Genomic DNA, 27,703 nt, shown 5'->3' on the forward strand with positions numbered 1-27,703 from the left:
GTTAAGGGCTTCCTCCCAGTCCTCTTCTTTGTTGAACTCTGCGTCACGTAACGCAGGACATTGCCAGAGCATATGAGGTAATGAGCAATGCGCCTCTCCGCAGTCCGGACAATGCGGCTCGATGTTGGGCGAAAAATGACTGAACCTGCCTCGCGAAGGGAAAGACCCCGTTTGGAGCGTCCTGTAGGCCGATGATTGCGGTCGCATAAGTTTAGGATGAGGAAGTGGAAAAGCCCTCCGAGATAGATGATAATGAGTCATGATCTCGTGGAAAGTGAGTAGCGAGTCCCTGTATCTTCCGGCGTTCCCGCCTGCGAATCCGCCGGGACCGCCGCGGTGAGCGATACCTCGCGCACGGTCATGGGCAAACTCATTGGTGTTTGGGACATCAGGATGTACGTTGGCCCCCATGTGGGCCGGGAACCATGTTATGGTGTGAAACCCGGCAGCCCCCTCACAGCCGAGTATGGCCGCTGCCTCACGCGAGATTGAGCCCGAGGCGAAAGCCCTAGCTGCGGAACGCGAATCTGTAAAGACATTAGGACGCGATGGGTCCTTCATTGCTATGGCGATGGCGATTTGCTCAGCCACCATTGCCGAAACCTTTTTAACCGAGGCAGAGCATAGAAGTGTGCCACTATGATCGACCGAGACCACTGCGAAGCGATCCGAACGCCCGTACTGGGCTGCATCGACAAAGGTCGCGAGATGCGGTCTGTTTGCAACTGATTTTAGTAAGGAACGGGCCCGAGCTATGCGGCGCCCTACATTGTATTGTGGGTGGACATTTCTTGCAAGTGGAGCTACCGAAAACGTGCCTCTGATCGAGGGTGGTAGTGTTACATTACGCTGGTTAGTAGGACCGCAGCCTATGGATTCCAGTATGCGCCTACCAGCCTTCGAGGACGATAGTCGCACGACCTGAGCCATCTGCTGGGCCTCGATCACCTCCGAGAGGGAGTTATGCATGCCCAATTGTAGGAGCTTCTCGGTGCTAGTGTGGATAGGCAAGCCTAGAACTCGCTTTATGCTTTTGCGCATTAGTGTATCAATTCTTGCCTCTTCTCTTTTGGACCAGCGCAACGCCGAAGCGACATAATTAATGTGGCTCATGAGAAATGCATGATAGAGCCGAAGGAGATTGCTCTCGCTCAGCCCACCCCTGCGGTTCGAGACCCTGAGTATGAGCCTAAGCATGTTTTCCGTCTTGGAGATGATACGGGCTATAGTTCGTGAGTTGCCCCCCTTGGACTCTAGCAGGAGTCCGAGGACCCTGATGGAGTCCACCCTGGGTATTTTCTGCCCATCCCGTGTGTATAAAGCTATGGGAATCTGTTATAAAGAAGCGAGGTTCCTCAGTCCTTGTCGGGTGGGTCTGTATAGTAGTAACTCAGACTTTGCCGATGACAGGCTCAGGCCCGAACCGACTAGAAAGTTCTCCGTGATGTCTAATGCCTCTTGAAGCGCCTACTCTACCCCGACGTCGGACCCCCCAATGCACCACACGGTGATATCGTCCGCGTAGAGAGCATGGTTAACCCCGCGCACCGTAGTGAGTCGCTCCGAGGGGCCCTTCATGGCAATATTGAAGAGTAGAGGAGAGATAACTGCCCCCTGTGGGGTGCCTCTCGCTCCCAAGGTAAATTCCGTGGATTGGATTTGACCGATCCTAATGGTAGCCCTGCGATCCCTGAGAAAAGACCTAACGTATGCGTGGAACCGTTGTCCTAGACCCATAACCGAAATTGCCTCAAGCACAAACTTGTGCGAGATATTATCAAAAGCTTTGGCTAGGTCTAGAGCTAGTATGCCTCTAGTATCCCTGGTGTTGTTGTCAATGATTTGTCTTTTGATAAGGAGCATCACGTCCTGTGTGGATAGTGCAGGTCTGAATCCTACCATATTGTGTGGAAATAGCTCTCTGCTTTCTATGTACTCGGATACCCGATGGTGAATCGCATTTTCGGCCACCTTGCCCACGCAGGACGTAAGCGAGATGGGTCGCATGTTCTCCAAAGCCAGAGGTTTGCCTGGCTTTGGGATGAGCGCTACCGAAGCTGTCTTCCAGGATTCGGGGACGTGCCCCGTCTCCCAGATTTTGTTGACTTCCTCGGTAAGCTTCTCGATGGATTTGCCATCCAAGTTACGTAAGAGCTTATTTGAGATTCCATCCGGGCCCGGTGCAGAGCGCCCGTTGAGCTCGTGGAGGACCTGCCAGATTTCTGGTTCAGTGAAAGGTGCGTCCAGCTCCGCCACCATTCCACCCCTGTAATGCGGATAGTCCGCATCGCCGGAAGGGCCCAGCGGAGGATAGCTGTCCGCTAACCTCTTCAGGAGGGCCTTTTCGGACACTCCCTTCGCTTTTTATTGTAAACAATTCTGTCAATAGCCAATCGCTGATTTCCCTTCGACTGTGACTCATCAAGTAATTGTTTGAGGAGGTTCCATTTGGCCCCCACTCTCATCTGTCCGTCAACCGAAGAACATACTTCATTCCACTGCTGTTTTGAGAGTTCAATAGAGTAGGCTTCGATCTCGCGATTGAGTTGCGCAATTTTTTTCGAAGTCTGCGATTGAGCCTTTGCGTCCTCCACCGGGACAGGATGGAATTCTTAGCCTCTAAGAGATGCGCGAGGCGTGCATCCATCCAATCAATCCTCAGGTTCGTTTTGACAACCTTGGTCGCAGCATTAGCATCCTCCTTGAGCCTTGCAAAGAGGCTGTCTAAGCTGTCGTATTCATCCTGGTCCTCCTTCCGCAATTTACGAAAGGCATCCCAGTCCGTTACTTTAAATTCCCTGGGGGAAGCTGCATTGACTGCTAGGGTAATAGCCACTATGAAGTGGTCGCTACCTATATTCTCTCGCAAATTTCGCCACCCTGTTTCTGCGACGTTCTTGACGAACGCCAAGTCTGGAGTTGTGTCTCGGACCACCGATGTGCCAATCCTTGTCGGGTATTGCGGGTCCGTAATCAATTCAATAGAACAGCTAGATACGGCCTTTAGGAGGTTGTTGCCTTTGGGGGACTGCCTGGCGTATCCCCAAGCGTCGTGCGGAGCATTAAAGTCTCCCACTACCACGATGGGGGCCCCCCTGGCCAGAGCCACCGCTTTTGCCATGATCGAAGCGAACCCCTGCCGCTTGTGCGACGGCGAGCTGTACACATTCAGGAGGAATACGCTGTTCTTGAGCCAGCTGTTGGGGATTATTTCGAGGATAATGACCTCAGCCTTGCTGTTGCCAAGCTGTAGTTTGTGTTCATGAAAGGAGCACTTTTTTGCGACCAAGGTTGCCAAACCGCGCTTCCCTTGCTCGCGCACCGAGACGACTCGATAGCCCGGGAAAGTTAGCGCATCACCGAGAGTTTCCTGTAACATAATTACGTGCGGTTTGACCGCCTGAGAAGCAATAAAGTGCAGCAGTGGAGCCCTGCGCCTTTTGAAACTGGCACAGTTCCACTGCCACACGACCAGTTCATTAGTGTTGTCCGCCATAATTACTGTTCTGAGACAGCCAATCTCCTGTCGGGTTGACTGTTACCGCGCCTGCAGGCGACTGTGCCCTGTTCGGGCCTTTCGGAGGCGAGCTACCCGTAGCTAGCGCTGCCTGTGTACCTTCAAGAGACGACACCCTTTTCAGTAGGGTAGTCATGCTATCAGCCAGTTGTTTAATCGATTGCTGCATGCTTTCCAGAGACTTGCTGTTGGATTCTGTCTCCATAGCATCCGACTTCCCTTGGGGGGGTGAGGCCCTACGTTTTCCCGAGCGCGCCTGCACGTCCCCTGGTGGGGGAATCTGTTGTCTTTCACCCTACGAGGAGTAATGTTTGCGGAACGACTCAAGGTCAGCCCTCAGCTGTTGAATCTCTGCCTTAAGGCAAGCATTCTCTTGGATCAACTTAGCTACCCCGAGGTCTTCCCTATGCTCTGGCAATGGTACCTGCGTTACCTCTGGCTTACCGCTGGCTTCGGCTTGGCTCGATCTGCCCAGGTAGGTACTTCCTGGATTCGTGCCCGGGAGCAAGAGCGCCCTTTGGTGCGAGCGCGGCCCCTGGAGCGGTCGCGCCGGCGGCCAGCCAGCGTGACGGAACGCCCCTGCCTGGGAGCACTTGCCACGCTGGAATCCCTTGACCGCTCCTCTTCGGCCAGCTGTTGCTGAGACTTTTTGACGCGCTTTCGGCGCCGTCGTCTTCTCCGTCGCACGACGTAAGGAACTTGAAAGCGTTCTTTGCACGTTCTGTCCGCCGTCGGGTGTGGGCCTCCACAAAGGGCACATTTCGGCGAGCACTGGTGATCGTCGGGTGGAGACACGAGCTTACAGCCCCTGCACACCCTCTTGTTGGGGTTGGGGCAAACATCGGCCCTGTGACCAAGTCCTCCACACGCGTAGCACACGTCGGTTTGGTGATTGTAGAGCGTGCAGCGCAGCTTGCTGACGCCGCATATGACATAGTTTGGTACCTTCATGCCGTCAAAAAGCACTACCACAGTGGTGGTGTTCTTGATCCTTTTGGCTTCTAGGGCCTTCGGATTTCGCTGGTTGATGATCATCGTTTGGAGCTGGGCCTCGCTGATGTCAGTGTCCACTCCTCGTATGACTCCTTTACAGGTGTTATCCGGGGCCGCGACATATGCCGCCACATGGTACATTCCTTCGCTTATCCGAATCTGTTGGATCGCGGCGTAGGCGTTTGCGTTCTTCTTCTCCGGTGTGGAAACTACGAGAATGTTCTGGGCGATGTTTGGGCAAACGATGTCCCCTTCCGTCTCTGCCGGGGCAAGAGCAGCCGCCATGGCAATAGCCTGTGCGAGCCTAATTTGGCTTACTTTTCTGACGTCAAGTCCGTCCCTCGGCCTGACGATAATTCGTATGTGGTCACTCGGCAGCCGGGGGAGCCTCGATGCAGCTGCGAAGCGCTTCATTGCACCTAACGGGGCTGCCGTGCGGCGGCCTCCCTTCGAGCCCACATGTGATGCGTTGCCCGCGGAAACTGGCGTTTCTACACGAGCTTTCTTGTTCCTGCCCAGCGCTGTCGTCTAACCCGGGCAATTTGCTTCTTCGTGAAAGATTTCCACTCCTTCCGCCATCTCTACTTCGGGCATGTTGCTTCTTTTCTCCCGCCCCTCGCCGTCGACGCTAGGCTGAGCCCGGTAGGATTAGCCGAGCCGCGGCGCGTTCCACAAGAAAAGTTCCAATAATTCGGCAAAAAGACCACTCACCGAAAAAAGTCTGGCATCGACGTGATCCTCAGAAGAAACTGCGTCGAATGAATTGCAGCTCGAGCACAGGCACCACAAAAATCCTACCGAAAACGTTAACAGAAACGGGAGCCGATCTTCTCGCGTCCGCACTGGTCGGCGTCCCCTGCGTCTCTCACGACAACTGTACTGTCCAGTTTTAATTGCGCGCCGACTGCATGATATGGTTACTTGTTGCGCCGGCAGCAATGCATTTCAAGGTGTTCTAGCAACTGCAGAGTGCGGCTTTTTTTTCCTGTCGTATCACGGCATTGCATAAACCTAGCATTAAAAACTGGGTCAGCGACGCACAAGTGCTGCGCCACAGTAAAATTTGTTGCAGCACGACAACTTTACACATATAGCCTTGGTTATAGCGAACGTCAAGGTGGTGGTGATTTGTTAGGCACACGCAAAGACCCACATTATTCAGTTATCGAAGTACCGAGCACTTTAGAGAGTGTCAAGGAGGATACCCAAATAGCTTATCTAAAGATACTTTGGAGCATCTGCCATCTTCCTTTGAACTGAACTTGGTATACGATCGTTCAATTACATGGTGTTCTAAGTTCTGTCAATTCAAACTCCAACATCAGCCCATTCTATTTACTCGGTGGTTTTAACATATCCAAACATAAGGTGGTGCTGCACTCTCCCATCATTCACCTAGCTTGCTCTTTGGCTGAAGCTTTTCCAGATTTATGTTTCTTTTTCTCATTAACCTGGCTTGTTAGGCAGCCAACACGAATTACACCGTCTGTAGTAAACAGTCTTGACATCGTTCTTACATCTGAAGCCAACCTAGTTTCCAACATTTCTGTCATGAGGCTAAATGTGCTTCGTTTTAGGGCAGGAAAAATAATGACGAATGGTCATCGAAAGACACGAGGCTGTTTGTTTACGAACAAGACGCACACACTATATTCACAGCTCATATAGAGCATATAAAAGAAAACCTGCGTTGCACAAAGTGACAAGTTCGCAAGAAAAATTCACCCTTAGTCTTGAAAAGGTACGGATGCTGTTGGGGATGGTCTCAAATGCGGATGGCGATGGCTTGCGATGGGCGGGCACTGTGACAGCAAGCGACGACTGTAGACGCGGCGGTAGACGCCTAACCCGGTTGAGGTCATTGGCGGGACGCCCTTTTGGCATTCACCAGCCAGCGCTTGCTTGTAATCGCGGAGTCAAGGACGGGCTTGAATGGCACGTCCTTCTGACGAACTAAACACACCTGTGCCGGGTTGAAGCTCGACGTGGTGCGAAGTGGGAGCTTGCAGTGATCTTCTGTCAGGAATTGGACTGGCTGCTACTCCCATGCCCTCGACACCATATTCTCTGGGCTACGTCTCCACTGCAACTCTCCAGTCTCCTTTTCCGAGCCACCGTGAAGAATGCTCATTGACGGTCCTTCTTGCGTCAGGTGCAGTAGGTGCACGTCTTTGTCGTCGGCTTCACTTTGCTCGCACACATCATCATAATTACACACTTGCCTGGTCTTAGCGATCATGCTCTACTTTTATTTGAAGTTAATACTGTTCGAACCATGCTTCTTAAACAAAAAAATAAAGAAGATTACAAAATCCTAACTATCGGGGCATAAATGAAGGGCTGATTTGATTAGTATGTGGGGTTTGGCGTCCCAAAACCACCATATGATTATGAGAGACGCCTCCAGAAACTTTGACCATCTGAGGTTCTTTAAGGTGCACCCAAATCTCTGCAGACGGTCTCAGAGCATTTTCACCTCCATCAAAAATTAAGCCGCCTCAGCCAGGATTCGATCCCGTGACCTGCGGGTCTGCAGTCGAGTACCTTAGCCACTAGACCACGGCGGCGGGGCAGCGAAGAGCTTGCAGCCTTTCTTCATAACTTCGTAATCGGCTTTCAGAGTCGTAATGAGGAGACTATTTGAAGCATGTTTGTAGCATTGATTAATAACTAAAAATTAAAGATGTTCCTGCTATCACCGTAAGCACGGATTTGGATGCTCCGTCGTACAACAAGCACCTAAAGCATTTACCGAACGAAGACAAAACGTGCTTTTCAGTTTTCTAAGAATTCTCCTAATAACCACTGGACAAACTACACTAAATTTGCTAACCAATAAATAAAATCATTAGCAGGAGCAAAATATCACTTTCTGAATAGTACTCTGCCATCGGTGCAATTATTGAACAAGAAAGCTGTGGCGCATGAAAAAAAAATAAGCGAAAATGATTGTATCCTCAGAACTGATAGCTCAGACAACACCATCTTTTACAATGCACGTTGTGAAGATCCTAACAAGGTATTTTTGAATAATTTTTCTTTCAGCACAAATAAATCCGTGCCACCGTCCCGTACTCAGAACTACTCAGCCGTGTTTCCTGTAAAAATCAGTTTTGGTGGTCTCACAAAACTTCAGTCAGTAAGATCGTTATCCGGGCCAGGATTTCATCAAATTGAGGCAAAGCTTTTCAAGTGTATGATGACGTATTCATCTGCCTAATAACTATGATTTTTGAACAGACTCTTAACACTCGTTACCTTACATCAAACTGGAAGACCAGAAAGGTAACTTTCTTCTTTAAATCAAGAAACTGGCGTATCACTCTCAACTACGAGTTCATTTCTGTTAGATACATACATACATACATACATACATACATACATACATACATACATACATACATACATACATACATACATACATACATACATACATACATACATACATACATACATACATACATACATTCATTCATACATACATACATACATACATACATACATACATACATACATACATACATACATACATACATACATACATACATACATACATACATACATACATACATACATGCATGCCTACATACATACATACATACATACATACATACATACATACATACATACATACATACATACATACATACATACATACATACATACATACATACATACATACATACATACATACATACATACATACATACATACATACATACGTGCAAAGTCACCAAAGTTAGCTAAGAAATGCTTAGCATTTAAATCTAGTGATAACGATATAACTGTTCCTCAGTCTGACCTTATTGCAGTCTGTATGTGGTGCAAGGTATGGTCGGTGGAATCATACATAACCAAATGTAAAATTATGTGAGTAACCCAATCGAAAACAATTCAATCTCAATAGTGCACCATCAGAACCTGTTTCATCGTACAAATATATTCGTGTATATATAATGTCGGAGCTAACGTGGTATGATCATATCCCACACACCATGAATAAACAAAATACCATGCTTGGTTAGAATTGTCGAAATTCCTGAAGATCACCTCTTTTTAAAAGTTTTTTTCTCACACAAAACACTAAATAGGTTTAAAATCAAACATGCTGCATGAGTACGGGACTTTCTTATGAAAGTTTCTGGCCATCACTAGATATAATTCAGTACAATTTTGTTCTTTTTTGGTTGTTGTTGTCTGTACGTTCGCACACACCTCCAGCATAACAGCAATGAGAAGTAATCCTAATTTACGATCTCTCGCATATCGACGCAAACAACGTCGTATATTAAGGGCGAAGCTCCTTAAGCCGAGGGTCATGCGTCCGCGATGTATGTACGTAGTAGTAGTAGTAGTAGTAGTAGTAGTAGTAGTAGTAGTAGTAGTAGTAGTAGTAGTAGTAGTAGTAGGTAGGCCCCTCCATGACCGGACTAGAGGAGCAGCACGCGTGTGCTCCTTTGAATTGAGGAGAAAACCCGCTCATGTTATTCACAAATAAAAACACCCTTGTTTCTGATGAAATAACCTATACAGAGGCTAGTATCGGGGACTTAATGTGCAATAAAATTTGCCTTGAATTTGATGCTTACTAAATAGAAACTAGTACCAGAAGAACGCACTTCGAGTACTATCTAACAAGACAGGGTTGCCACGTTAAACTCGCTTGGCGTAATCTCCTTGCTTTTAGCAAGGTTCAGCGAGGATTGGGCCACAGGGCCATGAACTTGAGGTGGTTCAAGCTAAGAACTAGACACGAAGCGCAGGTCATAAGAAAGTGGGCGCGGGCCGCTTCTCTAGTCCAGCCGTGCCACCTCCCGTTCAGTCCTTGAAGTGTCTGCTGGACGGCGGTACTTGGAGTGTTCACTAGATTGACGGACCGAGAGATAGACAGATGCATGGACGAACGGATGGACGGACGCAAGAATGGACGGACTGACGCACGGACGAATGGATGGATGCATTGACGAAAGGGCGGACGGACTTACGGATGCTTCACCCCACTCATCATGATGCACTCCCTAGATATGCTGTGACCTTAGTTCTTCGTAAGCACTACTATGATCCACACTTGTTTAGCGAATTAGTTTTCCACAGTATGTTTCCAATAGACTCGATCATATTCATAAAGCTTCATTCCACAGTGAAGAACTCATGCATTTTTGAATTCATTCATACCACGTACATTGAAAGAGTGAAATTTCTTTCTCGCACTAGCGGCTGAAATTAAAAGACAATAAATTTGTGATGTTTGCATTACCATTGACGTCAGAATTACATTAATTTACTTTTATATTTGATTTTATTTCTGCTGCGTTTACTTTTGAGAGTGTAATTTTCATGAGTCCTTTTACTTTATGTACGGTGCTACTTCAGTTTTGAATGCATTATTGTGTTACTTTAATTTCTTTTCCTTCTTTTACTCCTGAGATGTAACATTTTTGTGTCACTTATTGGGTTACTTGTAATATTAGTTTATGCACACGGTGTGAACTTAATCTATTGTTGTATGGACTGTAGTAATCACTTTTCTTGTAACAACGCCCCTCTGTTGTGTCGATTGATCGTGAAGGTAAATGAAAATAAATATATAAATAAAAAGTGAGAAAACCGTGCTGCTGGTGGCATTCGCTTCATGTTTTCCATCCTCCTTATCACAGCACTTTTCGTTCCCGCCTCTCACTATACTATGCGTAACTACGCTATGCTTTCTCGTTCCTTTCCATCGTTGTCCTCCTCACTTACCGGTCTTTGCCTTACTGTACTATACATGACTTTGGTGGGCTGTACCATTTCCCCTGCTTTTTTTCAGTTCTCTTTACCATCACTATATTTCTACATGTACCCTTCCATTTTCCACTCTTGCGTCTCTCATAATCATAGAGTGGTTTTGGGACGTTAAACCCCACATATCAATCAATCCATTTTCCACTCATTACTCTTCGGTAATATAGCTACGCTATGTTTTACCATCTCTCGTTCTTTGTTCCTTCCTTCACCATTATTTCCTTTTCCCACCCTCTCACTATATTTAAACACGCTTTACGCTCTCCCAACCTTGTTTCTTCAAACTCACTTGCCTTTCCTGCCCCTTTAATATGATATACTTGGCTAGGCAATGCTATAAGCTGCTCGGCACATACTCTTTCCCAAACCTTGCTATGCTGTGCTACACAAGGCTGTACAATATATACAATATATCACAGTCCCCCTCCTCGTTTCCCTTATCATCACTCTTGCTTTGTTTTAACATCACCTACAATGCTGTACTATGCGTTGCTATGCTGCGCGAAGAGCGCCTTAACATAGCCAGCTTTCTCTGATGCATATTTGCCGAAATCGCCACCGATCACCTTTGAATTTTGCGAAGCTTAAACATCTCCGCTGTTATTACTTTGAGCGTGTGATAACGGGCCACTGATCAGTGTCTTTTGAAAGAAAGACCAGAAATGTCAAAGTATATGCAATACAAAATTCTTGCATATACGGTGCGTGTACGAGTTATTGCACGGTCAAATATATATGTTAATTCCACTCCCATCACCGTTTTAGTTTACTTTTTGCACTACGGCAGTTTGATAAAGTGCTGTGAAACATCCTAATGAGAGTAAACATGATTAGCTTTTAGGGCATGGCATCAGTAAAATAGCGGGCAGGCGGGCAGGGACATTTGTAGTCGAGTAAACTGCACTCAAGCAAACTTCACAATAAAAAATTATGATTGGTTGATTTGTGTGGTGTAACGTCCCAAAGACACCATATGACTTTGAGAGAAGCTGTAGTGGAGGGCTCCGGAAATTTCAACCACCCGAGGTTCTTCGACGTCCACTCAAATCTGAACATATGGGCCTACAGCATTTTCACCTCCATAGAAAATGCAGCCACTGCAGTCGGGATTCGACCCCACAATGTGCGGGTCAGCAGCCAAGTACGTTAGCCACTAGAGACCACCGCGGTTAAAAGCTATAGGGCGTTCACGGCACGAAACGTTTTTCTGTAAGACGGCTCTATGTACACAGCATTATTACGCTTGAATTTGGCAAACAAAGGTAATAGTTGTTTTGACTAAAATGTTACACACGAAATTACGTCGTTATGACACGACCTGAAGATAGTGTGAATTATATTGAATGCGTTACTCAGCCTTAAATTGTTGTTTTAGAATCCGTGTGGAATGTGCATTGTAACATCATTTAAATTTTGAAAACCGCTGGGTATGTGAGAAGTACTCATTATTACCTGCGTGATATCAGCGCTAGCTCGATTGTTACATGGCCGGAGGCCCTTCGTTTTGCAAATCATGTATTAATAGCTGACAGGACTCATTGCAGTATGCAAGACTAGAAAAAAATGCCGCCATATCCACGAAGTGAATGATGATGAGTAGGCGAAGCTCCGGAGGTACACCTGGTAAACCATGAATCCTCCGTACATTTTGCCCACTCGATTTTATTGCAACGCTCCCCCTAGCGTACGTCGCCGCACTATATCGAACGATGACACGCGCCGTATGTGGCATCATTCCTATTTTATAACACCTCGCATCTTTCATAATCAACTACACGTACCGCCGTCTAGTTTATAACATCTTGCATCTTTTGGATGGACGGACGGACGGACGGACGGACGGATGGACGGATGGATGGATGGATGGATGGACGGACGGACGGACGGACGGACGGATGGACGGACGGACGAACGGACGGACGGACGGATGGATAGATGGATGGACGGGCGGGCGGACGGACGGACGGACGGACGGACGGACGGATGGATGGACGAATGGATGGACGGACGGACGGATGGACGGATGGATGAATGGACGGATGGATGGACAGACGGACGGACGGACGGACGGACGGACGGACGGACGGATGGATGGATAGATAGATGGATGGATGGACGGATGGATGGACGGATGGACGGATGGATATGGCTGTACCCTTTAGATCGGGCGGTGGCTAGCGTAATACTTAGAACTGAACGAGAGGTGGCTACATACAGGGGACGCACAGCCCACGCCTTAAGGAGCTTCGCTCCTAAAAAGTCCCAAGCTGGTAGAGAAGATACTAGCTGGACATTTAAAGGTATGCAAATATTGTTGCATGAAGGTTAGACATGCGATTGGCTTGGGTTTACGACAGTGTTTATTTGACATGCCACACATTGTGGCTCGCATGATCGCGGTCTTGGAGAAGTGTAATGAGCAGTTAAAATATTTCTCTCACTCCGTCAGTGGCTATTTTCTAACCACAGGCGGTCACAGGCGTCACCACCGAAGCCAAGATTGCACTCAAGAAACTTTGGCTGAAAGTGGTCGTTTGTCCTGGTGAACGCACTCCCGCAATAATCAAGTTGACGCCGCAATACCACTTTTTCGGCGTAGGCACTGCGCTGTTTCCAATGGGCAGAAAAAAAGTTAGGCGGATTTTTTTTAATGCAAAGCATTTCTTAGCAAACTTCGGCGACATTGAGCGTATCTATCTATCTATCTATCTATCTATCTATCTATCTATCTATCTATCTATCTATCTATCTATCTATCTATCTATCTATCTATCTATCTATCTATCTGTCTGTCTGTCTGTCTGTCTGTCTGTCTGTCTGTCTGTCTGTCTATTTATCTATCTATCTATGTATCTATGTATCTATCTATCTATCTTTCTATCTAGCCGCCTTCGGCTTTTAGTTCTCCTGGCCGTTTCGATAATGTTATCGATACCAAGCTTAGTATGGCATAACATGAGTGTATGAAAAACATCTTTGACCACTCATAAAATGGAAATCATGACATGTATGTCATGAATATCATGATTTACATTTCATGGTCCTGCAGCTCTTGTGGTGGTTTCGTTCTCATGGCATGTTGCGAAACTGGTATGGTATGGCATGATTGCATGGCGAACACAAGAGAGAGAGCCTAACATGAAATTCACGACATGCGTTTCATGTAAGAACATGACTACATGCCACGCTCGTGATGTGCTCGCAGCCGTTTCGCTAGCGTCACATATGCCAAATTTAGTATACGGTACGTGAATGGATGACGAATGTATGTGACTAGTGCAAACATGATAATCATGAGATGCGTGTCCTATAACAACATGACTACAAGCCACTCTCATGATGCACTGGCAGCCGTTTTGCTAGCTTCCCTTGTACCAAATTTAGTATTACGGGACATGAATGAATGACGAAGGTATGATACTGGTGCAAACATGATAAACATGAGATGCGTGTCATGTAACAACATCACTACATGCTACGCTCATAATGTGCTTGTGGCCGTTTCGCGAGCTTCACATGCACCAAACTCGGTATTACGCGGCGCGAACGGAGGACATAAGTAAATGCCACACTCATGTTGCGCTCGCGGCTGTTTCGCTAGCTTCACATATGCCAAATTTGGTATCACGTGACGTCAATGAATGACGAAGGTATGTGAATGGCACAAACACGATAGTCATGAGGTGCATGTCATGTGAGAACATGGCTACATGCCACAGTCAAAGCGCCAATACATTTAGACGTGACGCGGTGCGCGTGCTCGCCGGTGCTCATTTTGTCGCGTCACGCCGGCGTTGCCACGCCAGGAACCGGTCCTGCCATATACTCACAGGTGTGTGCCGCACTGCGTTGCTTTGACGCATGCGCGTTTCAGCGCGTACGGCCTCCCACCCTCATGAAAAGAGGGATACGCAGTGTTGTCTGGGTAACGCATTGGCGTGAAATGTAGCATGTCGCATTTCGCGCCGGTTGCTGTCAGGCTGCGCTGACGGACGCTGGTCGCGCCTGGCGTCAGACTGTACAGTGCTCGCGTTTTGCTAACGTATACCGACGCTGTGCCCAGCGTGCGTGCGTGTAAATGCTACATAGGAGTATATTGGGCCCTTCATTATGCGCTCACGCCCGTTTGTTTGCTCCACATATACCAAATTTGGTGTTACGTGACTTCAATGGATGACGAAATATATGACTCGTGCAAGTATGACGGTCCTGACACACATGTCATGTATGAGCATGACAACATACCACGCTCATAGTGGGCTCGCGGCCGTTTCGCTAGCTCCGCATATACTAAATCTGGTATCACGGGACGTGAATAGATGACGAAGTTAAGGTGGTCCGTAATTGTTTAAAAGGCGATAGTCGTTCTTTAGCTACTTCAATGCAAAAAAATGGTCTGTCTATCTGTCAACCGAAACGGCTCAAATACTACCACATTCGCAGCGCCCGGGAATATTGCCCGATTTCTGCGCTTATACTTGTGCAATTGTTGATTAAAAACAAATATTGCGCATCTTGGAAGCATAATATCAACTAGTCAATATTCTGTTGTGTGTTTCTGTATAACAGAAAAGGCATAGCTAAGTATTTTTAATAACTGCGGCGTTTATTAGGCCACGTTGAAAATGCGACGGTTTGCATAGAAAGGCTTCTTTCCTACACTTTGCTAAGACGATATGCTGCTGCCACCTACCTTGATATCTACAATATACGGCCTCCAAGATTGTGCGCGCATGCTGTGCGCTCGCTATAACGAAGGCCATTCTTTTGTTTTCTGAGATCACCACTAGATGGCGCTTATGTCTTACGCAGCATCCTCAGTAGCTCTTTCGCCAATTTTCCTACGCAAAACATCAAATAAATGTTTTATTTTATTCGCTTTCCTAAGACGCAAGACTTTCAATGGCATTTGCAGTCGAACACGCAGATAATGGGCCAATTTTATTTGCCTGCCGTTATTCATAACGCCTTGTGCAAGTAAGCTGCATAGACTTGACTAGTCTAATGCTTAAAGTGACACACGCCATGCGTCACAATAACATCACAATAACGACAGACAATGAAGCTATGAAACTGTACGAAACATTACTTACATGCTTTAAATCTTGTGTGTTCAGGATGAGCACCCTGATTTTAGACAATGTTAAAATTATTTTTAGAAATGACCCTTACACGAGGTACGGGAAAGGCCTTTCTAATGGTAACGTGCAGAAAATTTTGTTCAAACTCTTCTCCTTCCCCCGCTTCCCACTTATTGTGCGGCCCTTTGATTGAGGGACTACATTTCATGACTGGCCCTGTAGCTGATGTGAGTTTGAGATCCCTGGGCTGAGGTATGGAGTCTGCCCTAACTACAACCTCACTTTGAATGAGCAAAAGAGGAGGATTACGTGAAGCACTTGTTTCCTTTGATAGACACGACCCAACGATACCGTAGCGAGAAGTAAAATAAGATGGCACGACACTTAAATACAAAAAGCGACTGGTTTACTTCCACGCTCAAGCGCCCGCTCTGCTCGTGCCCCCGCAGGCTTCTTGTCACTGCGTCAGTAGGCCAGCACAGGACAATGCCAATAAACAATGACTATAAGAAATGTGCAACATACATTACTTGCATGCTTTACGTGTGGTGTAGTAGTTGTGACATATGGGGAATGAAATTGAAATGCATGAACATATATTGCCGATGATAGAAACCAAACCGACAACTTTCGTTCAATCGTCGCGAAAGGAAGCATTTATTGACTTTCCGATAATACTTAAATTATGATACACATCTATATCTTGTTTTATTCCGCCCACTTCCTGTAAAGGTAGGAGATCACAGATTTTCAACGAATTCAAGTTGTGTTGAGTGGAGTCATTCCTTACATGATATTTACAAAAACTTTGGGACATAAACCTAAATAAAGTATGTTCGGGTAAGAAACAGCGGCAGGTACGGTTCGAAAAGGATTAATTTTACACTTGCAGCGTAAATCTTAAAAAATATCAAAGCTAGTTGGTATGAAGCGCTTAACTTGGCCAACTTGGTCCATGCTAGGTCGTTCCTTGGCAAGGTCTAAGTACAATCGGGCCACAGCCTGTCAAAGACCATGCAAGAATTTGCTAACTCCCGCACCACAAACAAACGCGTAAGCATCTTTTCGGCACGCTTATAAATGTGGTCTTTTCATCGTTCGTACTCGAATCGCGACAGGCTAAACAAACTCGGCGCAATGCAGCGGCTTTGCGCGCTCTCTCCACCTGGGGACGTGGAATGGCGGTGCGGACTACTCATGTGTCGCTACACAAGGTTAAAACCAGGGGGTGCGCAGCTGTGGCTTCGTTCTTGATAAGCAACGGCAGGGAGGATGTTTCACCTCGAGCATCAAAAACTTGACTCTTTTAAAAAGTACTGCTCATGTAATATTTATTTATTTCAGCCTCAGCCTAGCGATTCTGATTTGCACAACTTGATTGCGATAACAGTTATATAACTGTCGTCGTCGTCGTTATGTTCCCTGTGAAATCTAAGTCGACTTTACCTTGTGCGTGTACGTTCCATAGCGCTTGAATGAGCGTGCGCTACCGATGAACGTCGCTGAATGAGAGATGAAACGCGGCAGTGGTCACTGCCACCGCCGTGCGAAATTCTCAACACGTCAATAGTCTGTTCTCCGTTTCTGTATAACAGAAAAGGCATAGATAAGTATTTTTAATAACTGCCGAAGAAAGGGCTGCGTTTTCCTGCATGAAGAACTATACTTTCGTAAAGTGGCCACTCGAGCCTTTGCGCAGCCAAGTAAGGAAGGGTGTGGTCAACCGCTAGATGACTTAACTCATGCTCGCTTCTACTCGTTAGTCAACGCATGCAATAGCCGCCTCAGGAGGACCATAATCATCATAAGCAGCAGCGGCGGCGGGGGCAGCAGCAGCAGCAGCAGCAGCGACAGCTAGACTACGACAGCGACAGCAGAATACGACAGCTAGACTAGCCTTCCTAAATAGCGTTTTAGCGTGGAAGGTAGCCAAGTTCAGATTCTAATAGCGGCCTATCCGAGCCCAGAGATTCTTAGCGCCCTCCGCTGCGTTGCAAGTTTAACCGCCGCCTTGGACTGTTGCTTCGCAGCCGCTGGGGTGTGAGGGCCAAAAATTAAGTGCTGTAGTCATGGGAGGTAGCGGTCAAGTACTGCCCCAGGGTGGCCAATCCTGCTCTGGTGAGGAAGCGAATTACTGGCAATAGGTCACCAGTGAGGCCACACTACAGACCTCTACTTGTAAATGTGAAGCAGTGCTTAGCGAACTTCGGTGACTTTTGCGTATCTATCTATCTATCTATCTATCTATCTATCTATCTATCTATCTATCTATCTATCTATCTATCTATCTATCTGTCCTGATAGATAGATAGATGATAGATGGATAGATGGGTAGATAGATAGATAGATAGATAGATAGATAGATAGATAGATAGATAGATAGATAGATAGATAGATAGATAGATAGATAGATAGATAGATAGATAGATAGATAGATAGATAGATAGATAGATGGATAGATAGATGGGTAGATAGATGGGTAGATAGATAGATAGATAGATAGATAGATAGATAGATAGATAGATAGATAGATAGATAGATAGATAGATAGATAGATAGATAGATAGATAGATAGATAGATAGATAGATAGATAGATAGATAGATAGATAGATAGATAGATAGATAGATAGATAGATAGATAGATAGATAGATAGATAGATAGATAGATAGATAGATATGCTCAAAGTCACCGAAGTTCATCAAGAAATGCTTTGCATTTAAAATCAGAATGTCCCGTGAAGAATGGCAATCAGATCCATACGTGCAGCGCGGTGCTCAAGACGAAAGAACGCACAAAAACAACACACACCAGACGAGCGCGAGCTAACAACGTTCACAGCTCAACACTCAACGCGCTGCTCAAACTCAAAGAACGCACGAAACGCATACGCGTGCAGGTATACACAGGCCGAGCGCGGACAAACAAGGGTTACTTCGTGGTGTTTGAAAAGCACGCTCTTTTCACAAAAGGAGACTGCTGCGAGCGAAGTGACCTCCATGTGCCCTGTATACAACCAGTGCTACAACGCAGTCATTCTGGTCATAGCGTTTTCTGAAAAAACTATAGGGGATTCTGGCTCTGCGATCGTTCAGCGACTATGAGAAATGTATATGGGCTTGCCAAGACGTCGTGCCTGAGGGCTTTGAACGCACTTGTAGCTTTGTTTATTGTGAGTGCTTTGGCTTTGTTTCGAAGGAAAAAGCAAACCCTTTTGAATTTCCTGGCCCGATTTCAATTTGCGAGTGAACTTATTAAGGTGGTGAAGCGTAACTGTTAAACCTTTGCCGATTGTCGTCTCGTGACAAAGCACTTCAAAGCCATGCGAAGCCAAACGGAGCTGAAAGTATGAAGATTACACAAATCCTTGTACAAAACCGAAATTACCATGCTCGGTGAAGCGCCATCTGTTGCAGCTTCCATAGACACTAGCACTAGAGTTCCTTCAAGTGCACTTATAGGAAACGCCGTGGTTCTGGTGAAAGCCTAAGACGTACACTTCTCCGCCACCGCAACATAAGCGCGCGAGAACGCGCATGGAGGGACCACGCACCGTAGCGAGAAGTACACGAGCGGGCCGCCGAGCACGCCCTTTGCGCCTTCTAGCTGGGAAACCAGAGAACACGCTGATATCCCGAGACGCCCCGGAGATCAACGTTAGTACAATGGAGGACGTGTGCTCACCGTTACTACAAAGGAGGATGCGTGGTTTCGTGTCTAGGTGGTTAACGCCGTGCGCTGTGGAGCGAGAGGTCATCCGTTCGATTTCGGGCATCAAAGAATGGTTTTAGGGGCGAAGCTCCTTAGGGCGTGGGCTGTGCGTCCCTTGTAGCCTGTTGTAGCCACCTCTAGTTTAGTTCTTGCAGTGTTCACTAGATGGCGGTACCGTCCCCTGTATGTAGCCACCTCTAGTTTAGTTCTTGCAGTGTTCACTAGATGGCGGTACCGTCTCCTGTATGTAGCCACCTCTCGTTTAGTTCTTGTAGTGTTTACTAGATGGTGGTACTTGTAGCTGATGATGAAAAGATGCAAGATGTTATAAACTAGAAAGTGGTACTTGTAGTTGATGAAAGACGCGAGATCTTATAAAATAGGAATGATGTCACATATGGCGCGTGTCATTGGTTGAAGGCAATCGTTCGATTTAGTGCGGCGACGTACGCTAGGGGGAGCGATGTAATAAAATCGAGTGGGCAAAATGTACAGAGGATTCATGGTTTACCAGGTTTACCTCCGGAGCTTCGCCCACTCATCATCATTCACTTCGTGGATATGGCGGAATTTTTTTCTTCGTGACTTTTATACAGATATATACATATAATGGCATGATGGCAACGTCAACAGCGAAATATTGCCGAGAGTGTCCCTACAGTTGCTATCACAATAACAATAATATTATTATTAATAATAAGGAGAAGAAGAATAACATGAATAATAGGAATATTTGAGGTTTTATGGATAACGATCTATCTATCTATCCATCAATCCACCTATCTATCTATCTATCTATCTATCTATCTATCTATCTATCTATCTATCTATCTATCTATCTATCTATCTATCTATCTATCTATCTATCTAGCCGCCTACGACTTTTAGCTCTCCTGGCCGTTTCAATAATGGTATAGATACCAAACTTGGTATGGCATAACATGACTGTTTGAAGAACATTTTTGACCAGTGATAACAAGGAAATCATATGTATGTCATGATTGCCATAATTTACATTTCATGGTCCTGCAGTTCTTGCGGTGGTTTCGTTCACATAGCATATTGCAAAACTGGTATGGTGTGGCATGATTGCATGGCGAACACTAACATGAAAATCATGACATGCGTGTCATTTACCAACGTGACTACATGCCATGCTCACAATGTGGTCGCGGCCGTTTCGCTAGCGTCACATATACCAAATTTGGTATTACAGTACGTGAATGGATTACGAAGGTACGTGACTGGTGCAAACATGATAATCATGAGATGCGTGCCATGTAACAACATGACTACATGCCACGCTCATGATGCGCTGGTGGCCATTTCGCTAGCTTCACATGTACGAAACTCGGCATTACGTGCCGCAAACGGATGACATAGGTAAATGACACAGCCCCGCCGCAGTGGTCTAGTGGCTAATGTACTCGGCCACTGACCCGCAGGTCGCGGGATCGAATCCTGGCTGCGGCGGCTGCATCTGATGGAGGCGTAAATGTTATAGGCCTGTGTGCTCAAATCTGGGTGCACGTTGAAGAAACCCAGGTGGTCGAAATTGCTGGAGCCCTCCACTACAGCGTCTCTCATATTCATATGGTAGTTTTGGGACGTTAAACCCACATATCAATCGAATCAATCAAGGTAAATGACACATCCAATCATGATAATCACGACATGCATGTCATGTAACAACATGACTACATGCCACATTGATGATGTTCTCGTGACCGTTTCGTTAGCTTCACTTATGCCAAATTTGGTATTGCGTGACGCCAAAGGATGACAACGGTATGTGACTGCTGCAAACATGATAATCTTAAAATGCATGTAATGTGAGAACATGGCTACATACCACAGTCAAGGCGCCAATACATTTCGACATGACGTGATGTGCCTGCTCGCTGACGTTCATTTCGTCGCGTCACGCCGCCGTTGCCACGCCTGGCGCCGGTTCTGCTATGTACTCGCAGGCGCGCGCGCGCTACGTTGCTTCGATGCATGCGTGTCTCAGCGCGTCCACCATACTTCCGTCACGAAAAGAGGGAGATGCAGTGTTGTTTGGGTAACGCAAGGGTGCGAAATGCAGCATGTTGCATTTCATGCCGGTTGCCGTCGGGCCACGTCGACGGACGGTGGTCGCCTGGCGTCAGACTATAGAGTGCTCGTGTTTTGCTAACGTAGCGTCGCTATGTCAATGGAGCGTGCACACGCTTCAACGCTACATTGAAGTATATTGAGCCCTTCACAATGCGCTCGCGGCCGTTTTGATAGATGCACATATACCAAATTTAGTGTTACATGAGGTCAATGAATGACGAATTATATGACTGGTGCAAACATGATAATTCTGACACGCCCGTCATGTAAGAATATGGCAACATACCACACTCATAGTGTGCACGCGGCCGTTTTGCTAGCTCCACATATACTAAATTTGGTATCACGTGACGTGAATAGATGACGAAGGTAAACGACACATGAAAACATGATAATCATTAGACGGAAGTATTTCCTTTGTAGAAGCACGGGTGTGTTATCTAATGGTAAAGACGCTTGCTTTCGGAGTTTGAGGATATGGTTTCCAATCCCAGCTTCGGAAAGACAAATTTTTTTGTTGTTTAATTTATGCTCAAGACATTATCGAGAATTACCAGCCACACGTGGTGCTGAAGGCAGTGCAGAAGCTCGGCTGCAGAGCTTTACGGGAGTTTCCGCTCTTTACGTATGCTTCTATATGCATTAAATGCATATAGAAGCATATTTTCTGCATTAAATTCGTCCCTTGACTGGCCGCGTGTATCCTCTCGCAATCCTGTGCACAGTTTTTAGGGAGGGGGGGAGCCGACGAATCTTGGATTGGTAGACGCTGTGTTTTTATTTTGATTTTGCTTTTAAGCCACAAACGTACCAAAGATAGCAGAGGCGACAGCTGAGCCAGTTTGTGTGGATCTATGGCAACAATAAGGGTGCATAAACAATACGAACTCACAGATAAGAGGACGACGACAAATGCTGGTCCTGTGTTTTCACGATGCATGCTAATAGGGTAGCAAAGGCAGCTTCAATCATTGCGGAGCCCTCATTTCTTTAGGTCAGTGTTTTATCGTGTTACGCCAGGTCACATGTCAAACGACCTGATAGCAATAGATTTAATAGCGTTGCAATCCGTTGCTATCGCATTTAATGATTATCCCTGCAGCGAAATTGTGACTTTTTACCGAGTCCTTTGTTTCTGAGCCTAACAATCTGAACCTTCAAATATCACACTAAACGCTCCCACTTTTTTTTTCTTCTCAGCCGGTCCCCGAAAACCAAAAGCAGGGTGAAGACGCCGTACCAGCGTCCCAAGTACCACCGTCAGATGAGAGAAAGGGACGCGACTCGCCAGCCGATTCCACCGATAGCATCAAGCAGGAAGAGAGCAACGAACTCGGTGTCACAGAAGTTGGCGAGACCCCCTCAATAGACGGTTTTTCCCTCTTCGTCATATGGCAACTCCGACAGATGAGTCCATACCAGAGAGATCTAGCTATGTTGCGCATACGGCAGGAACTGTTCGCCACAAAATACACTGCTGACTCAAGTGTGGCTGTTAAAGGGTCGCCTCGTTCAAGTGCTCTCGGAGGCCTCAGCTGCTCTCATGCTACGGAAGGACAGCAGGCAAGCATAACGAACCAATCGCGAGGAGCCTGTACCGAACAACCCCAGTCGCCCGTCCTGACAACAGACGTTTCGTCCGGCGGCACCGCGCAGCCGAGTGCCCGCACCGAAGCAGCCAGCATTTGATCCACAAATATTGAAGTGGCATGCTTTTTTGCGTTTCTTACAGGCTGATTCACGTGAGGGAAGGAAATAGCTGATGTATTTTATAAGCAATAAATAAATGTGAATGGAACCTTATGAGACGGTCTTTTGTTAATGCGCCCAAAATACACTTCGAGGCGTTCAACACTAATGGCCAAACCTCATAAGCGCGAAAATGCATGCGACAGCGACAAGCGACGCAACGTAGATCATCTTCACGCGATCAGTCGCTAGCGCAGGCAAACCTCATTCACGCTACGGCTTCGGCGAGCGAATTCCGCTGTTGCTGGCATGAGGCCGTCTATTCGCACCAAGAAAACCGCGTAGCGAGCGGTATGCAATTTAAAAATAAGATGTATTGTGGTGTAATGAAACGGAAAGTGTTTATTATTGCCTTGCAGCATTTTTTATAAGTACATGCGTAATAAACATTGCGTTATTTTTGTGGCGCATACGTGACTCGGGCAGGGTCACGTGCATCTATGTAGTCTTTGTCTTTTCCGGTTTTTCGCTATTGGCTGCTTGAGCCCAGCACTTCCGGGCGATGAGCGACGGTTTCCAAATCTGGAGAACCGAGCGATCGCGCGAAAATGAGCTCGTGACACGTCGCGCGAACGCCCTGTTTCGTCGCTCATAGCGTCGCTCGTCGCGGTCGCGTGCATTTTCGCACATATGAGGTTTGGCCTTAAGCCAGCAAGCGTTGTAACAGCACGGGGGTGCGGCTCCTGCTCTTCAGGCGTCCGGCTGGCAATGGGGATACCATTCAGGTACGCAACCACAAAGGGGAGGCCTCGCATGACGTCTAAAATCAACAACTGGAAGGTTTGAACCATATTGCGCAGTCAAAAAATGCTTCGCACATATTCAAACAAACCAAAAGGTGTCGTAATGGCGGTCTTAGGTATGTCGGCGGGATCGACGAGAATAATAATATCTGGGGTTTGACGTTCCAAAACAACAATATGATTATGAGAGACGCCGTAGTGGAGAGCTCCGGAAATTTTGATCTCCTGGAATTTTTTCAACGAGCACCTAAATCTGAGCGCATGAGCCCAGAGCATTTTCGCCTCCATCTAAAATGCAGGTGCCGCAGCCGGGATATGATCCCGCAACCCGCAGGTCAACAGCCGAGTACCTTAGCCACTAGGCCACCACGGCGGGGTGGGATCGACGGTAATCTAATGGAATCTAACCTTAACAAGATCCACTTTGCTAAAAATGGTGCAGCCGTCGAGGGGTGATCTAAAATTTCGGATGTGGGGTATGGCATAGCTGTCGTGGACAGTCTTGGCGTTCAATGCTCTATAGTCTACACATGAACGCCTGTAACCGGGATCACGCTTTGGCACTAAATGCAGCGGAGAGGCCCAAGCGCTTCATGACGGGCTTATAAAGCGTGAGACAGAAGGGCGACTCTCCGCGCGAAGTGGCATGCGGCGCGACGATGCGGCAGCCGTAGTGGTGACGTTTCGTGACGTATCATCGCATCGCCGCATCCCAGTCCAGCGTGCATCAAAACGGCCAGATATTTTCGTTGCCGCAACGAATGGCCGCATGACTGCAGCAAATCACAGCGTGAGCGGACGAGTGCCGTCACGTCAGTGATGGCGCCACCTTCCTGTCGCCTCTACGAGTTGGCTTGACGGCGGATGGACGTGTTTTGCGATGGATCTGGATCGACTGCGCATATAAGTGTTTTGTATACATTGAGCTTGTTTTTATTAGTAGATAAGGAAGTAGTGTAAACCTTTATTGTACTTGGTACACTGTACGACTGTTCGGGGGTCAGACACCTGGTATTTTTCTTGTTTGTGTTTTTTTTTCTTTCACCACGGGGTGGGAGTGCGAGTAAACGGACACGTAAATTTTGTAGTAGAGCTTGGACTTTTTTACTTAGACTTTATTACTTTTTTACGTTGACTACGACGCATTCGTCGTAGTCCGTGTCCTGTAATTATCGAGTGGGAGAATTCAGCTACTCAAGGACACTGGTGATTTCATGTAAAAAGACTCTTTAAAAGACATGAAAACACTGTGAAATGTTCAGGATGCAGGGTGGGCTTCAAAATGAAAGGTAGTGTGGATGTGAATGCAGAGGAAGCTGACGCCAAGTGTAGAAATTGTGAGGTCGAGGAAAAAATGGAGAAAATGATGGTTGCCTAGAGTGAACAGAGGATGAGAATCGCCGAGCTGGAGACTGCGGTGGAGACGTAACGAGAAAACAATGCGATGGGAGGAAGGCTTCGGCCAGCCGAGAAGGAACTTGCGAAGGTGAACAAAGCAGCAGCCGATGGCTACAGCAGTAGGGCACCGGCGCCCAGAACTGCGGAGAAGAAAGATAAAACAGATTAAACTAGTTCAATGGTCACAAGACATGACTTCCGCGAACAAGGGGGGGGGGGGAGTGGAAGGGGACAAAGCATCTGGCGTTACAAGCGCAAATGACCTCCGAGGTGGGAGACTAGCAGAAAAGTCGGAGCACGTATTAATTGCCGAGGACTCGAATTTAAATCGATGCGCTGATGCAATCAAAGAGATGGTAAGGGGTGACAAAAGGGTTTCGATAAGGACTTACCCAGGACTTAAGCTAGAATTAGTGATGAGACAAGCGAGTGCAAAACTCCAAACTAAAGCTAATGTATGAAACCCTGTGATAATTACGGGCTGTCTAAACGATGTATTGAATGAAGAATTGGCAGGATTAGTGACCGCAATGGCGAAAGGCGCCGATGACATGCGCGCCATTTCTCCTCAGCTACAGGTGGTGGTATGCACGATACCGGAGGTACCAGTACGTGACGGCAACCTGCAAAGAGCGACTGTCGACGCAAACAAGGAGATTTGACTGATGAGTCGAGATAAACACTTTGATGTAGTTGAAATAAATAGAGAGGTGCATAGGTGGAGTGTTTTTCAACGAGACAATTCACTTCAGTTGGAAGCTAGATCATCAGTTGGTTGGCGATTTGCAGGACGCGCAGTATCTTTTTTGGGAGGCACGCGGGTCTTTTGGGATCCAGGGTAGCTAGTAATCAGGAAAACAACCATGGGGACTCGTTAGCAGCTGGATTAGACATATACGATTCCAAAGTAACACCAATATCTAAGGCACGTAGGGTCCGGGGGAGAAATCGGTGTAGGCAAGAGGGCCAAGCCAACACAGACGTAGGGTATAATAACATGCAGGATGACAGGAATATCTTAAAGTGGTGGGAGATAGAAGAACAGCTAAGGGAGGGGAAGCTTATGGTGTAATGATTTGTAGAAACACATCTTAAGCAGAACATCTTAGGCTTAGGCACGCGTAAATTGTAATAGAACAGAAGGCAGAAGAAATAGGGGTGGAATGGGGTATTCACTCACAAAAATACAGACTGGCAAAGGGTCAATCAGGAGTGCGGGAAACATTTATGGCTCAAAGGGAAAGTGGCAGGGCAGATGACTCTCCTGTACCTTTGTGAGGGTTCGAGAAAAACGATGACAACGACGAAAGTGCGGGGCAAGGCGCGTGTGATTTCGAGTCGACTGTGCGCGTGAGGTCAGCCAATCAGCTGATGACCTGTGGTGGCCCATAGAGGTGGCGTGCCACAATCGGGCCACGTGTGACGATGACGTGGCGGTAAGCTTCGTGGCTGGGGACGAGCCGAAGCAGCGGCAGACGAAAGACAGCGGGCCGAAGCGTCGGACGCAGGTGATCCAGGTTCCGGCCAGGGAACGCGGCTGTCCACGCTGCTGCAGTCCAACTACCTGTTGGGATGGCGTTGCCGGCACGAGTACTGCCTCTCGGGGCGCGGCCTGGCCTGCTGTTCTTTTCTGTCCGAGGGTATCGCGCATCTCGGCGAGGCGTCCCCACGGTCATCCGTTCAGCACAGCGATGGACGTGGCCTGGCTAATGGTCACGGTTGCGCCGAGCATCGCGTCTCGACACAAGCAGTTCGCTGGGAGAGCTGGCCATTCCCCGCATGGAGCATCGCGTCTCCGATGCGAGTTGACTGTTCTGTGGTCGCTCCCACGCCGTCAAACGCCGTCGCCACCATAGCTTCGCATCCCGCTCCCGATCGCCTGTCACCGCCTCCTGCCCTGCACCTCGGCGTTCGTTGGGCCCCCACATCTCAATGTGAGGTTTTGGAACTCTTCGCCTTGAACTCGCGTTCATTGGTTTCCTTGTTCGATCAGACAGTTTTGTTACTTATTAGTCTTCTCGGTTTTTCTGGTTCTGTGTTCTATTTTTTTTTCCTTTCGTGCTCTGTCATAAACGGGGTGTGTGTTGTTACCGTGTCATCTCAAAGTCCGTTTCTCCTCGCACGACACGCAAAACAAGCTTTGACGAACCTTGGCCCTGATAAAGAATATTTTCATTACAACTTTGTATAGTTGTGGTTCAGAGCAACAGCCAGAGAGGAAAATCAAGGAATGGTGTAGTGCATATAATATGACATTGATGATGATGAACTAGGAAAAGAGTGTAATTATATTATGAGATATATGAATGCGCACATAGAAGTTATTAATGGATATACTAGGCAGAATGTTAATGAATGTGTGTGAAAGACATGACTCAATCATTTGCAACAGTACTGAAAAGTGTGGAGGGCATATAACATGGGAGGTGGAAAGGCTGCAGTCGACGATAGATTACGCAGTGATGTCACATAGGATGTATGGGCGGCTAAGGATGATGAAGAAAGAATGATAGTTGGGCTAGTTCGTAATTTATTATAGGCAGTGCCAGCACACAAACTCATCTATGTTCCCTTCGTCCCATGAGTTTGTGCACTGGTACTGCCCATAAGGATGATGAACATAGATGTATA

The 27,703-nt window shown here is 47.0% G+C and overlaps 1 protein-coding gene across 1 annotated transcript in view; it reads left to right on the plus strand.

The window, feature by feature from the left end:
* Nucleotides 1-22,928, plus strand: part of LOC142765245 (uncharacterized) — a 347,073-nt gene extending 324,145 nt beyond the window's left edge. The window contains exon 5 of the mRNA XM_075865936.1: nucleotides 22,383-22,928. Within this exon, the coding sequence (XP_075722051.1) occupies nucleotides 22,383-22,871 (489 nt within the window). The 3' untranslated portion in view covers nucleotides 22,872-22,928. The remainder of the gene's footprint in view (nucleotides 1-22,382) is intronic.
* The last annotated feature ends 4,775 nt before the right edge of the window (nucleotides 22,929-27,703 follow it).

Source organism: Rhipicephalus microplus, chromosome 6 (genome assembly GCF_043290135.1).
Source record: "Rhipicephalus microplus isolate Deutch F79 chromosome 6, USDA_Rmic, whole genome shotgun sequence".
NCBI lineage: Eukaryota > Metazoa > Arthropoda > Arachnida > Ixodida > Ixodidae > Rhipicephalus > Rhipicephalus microplus.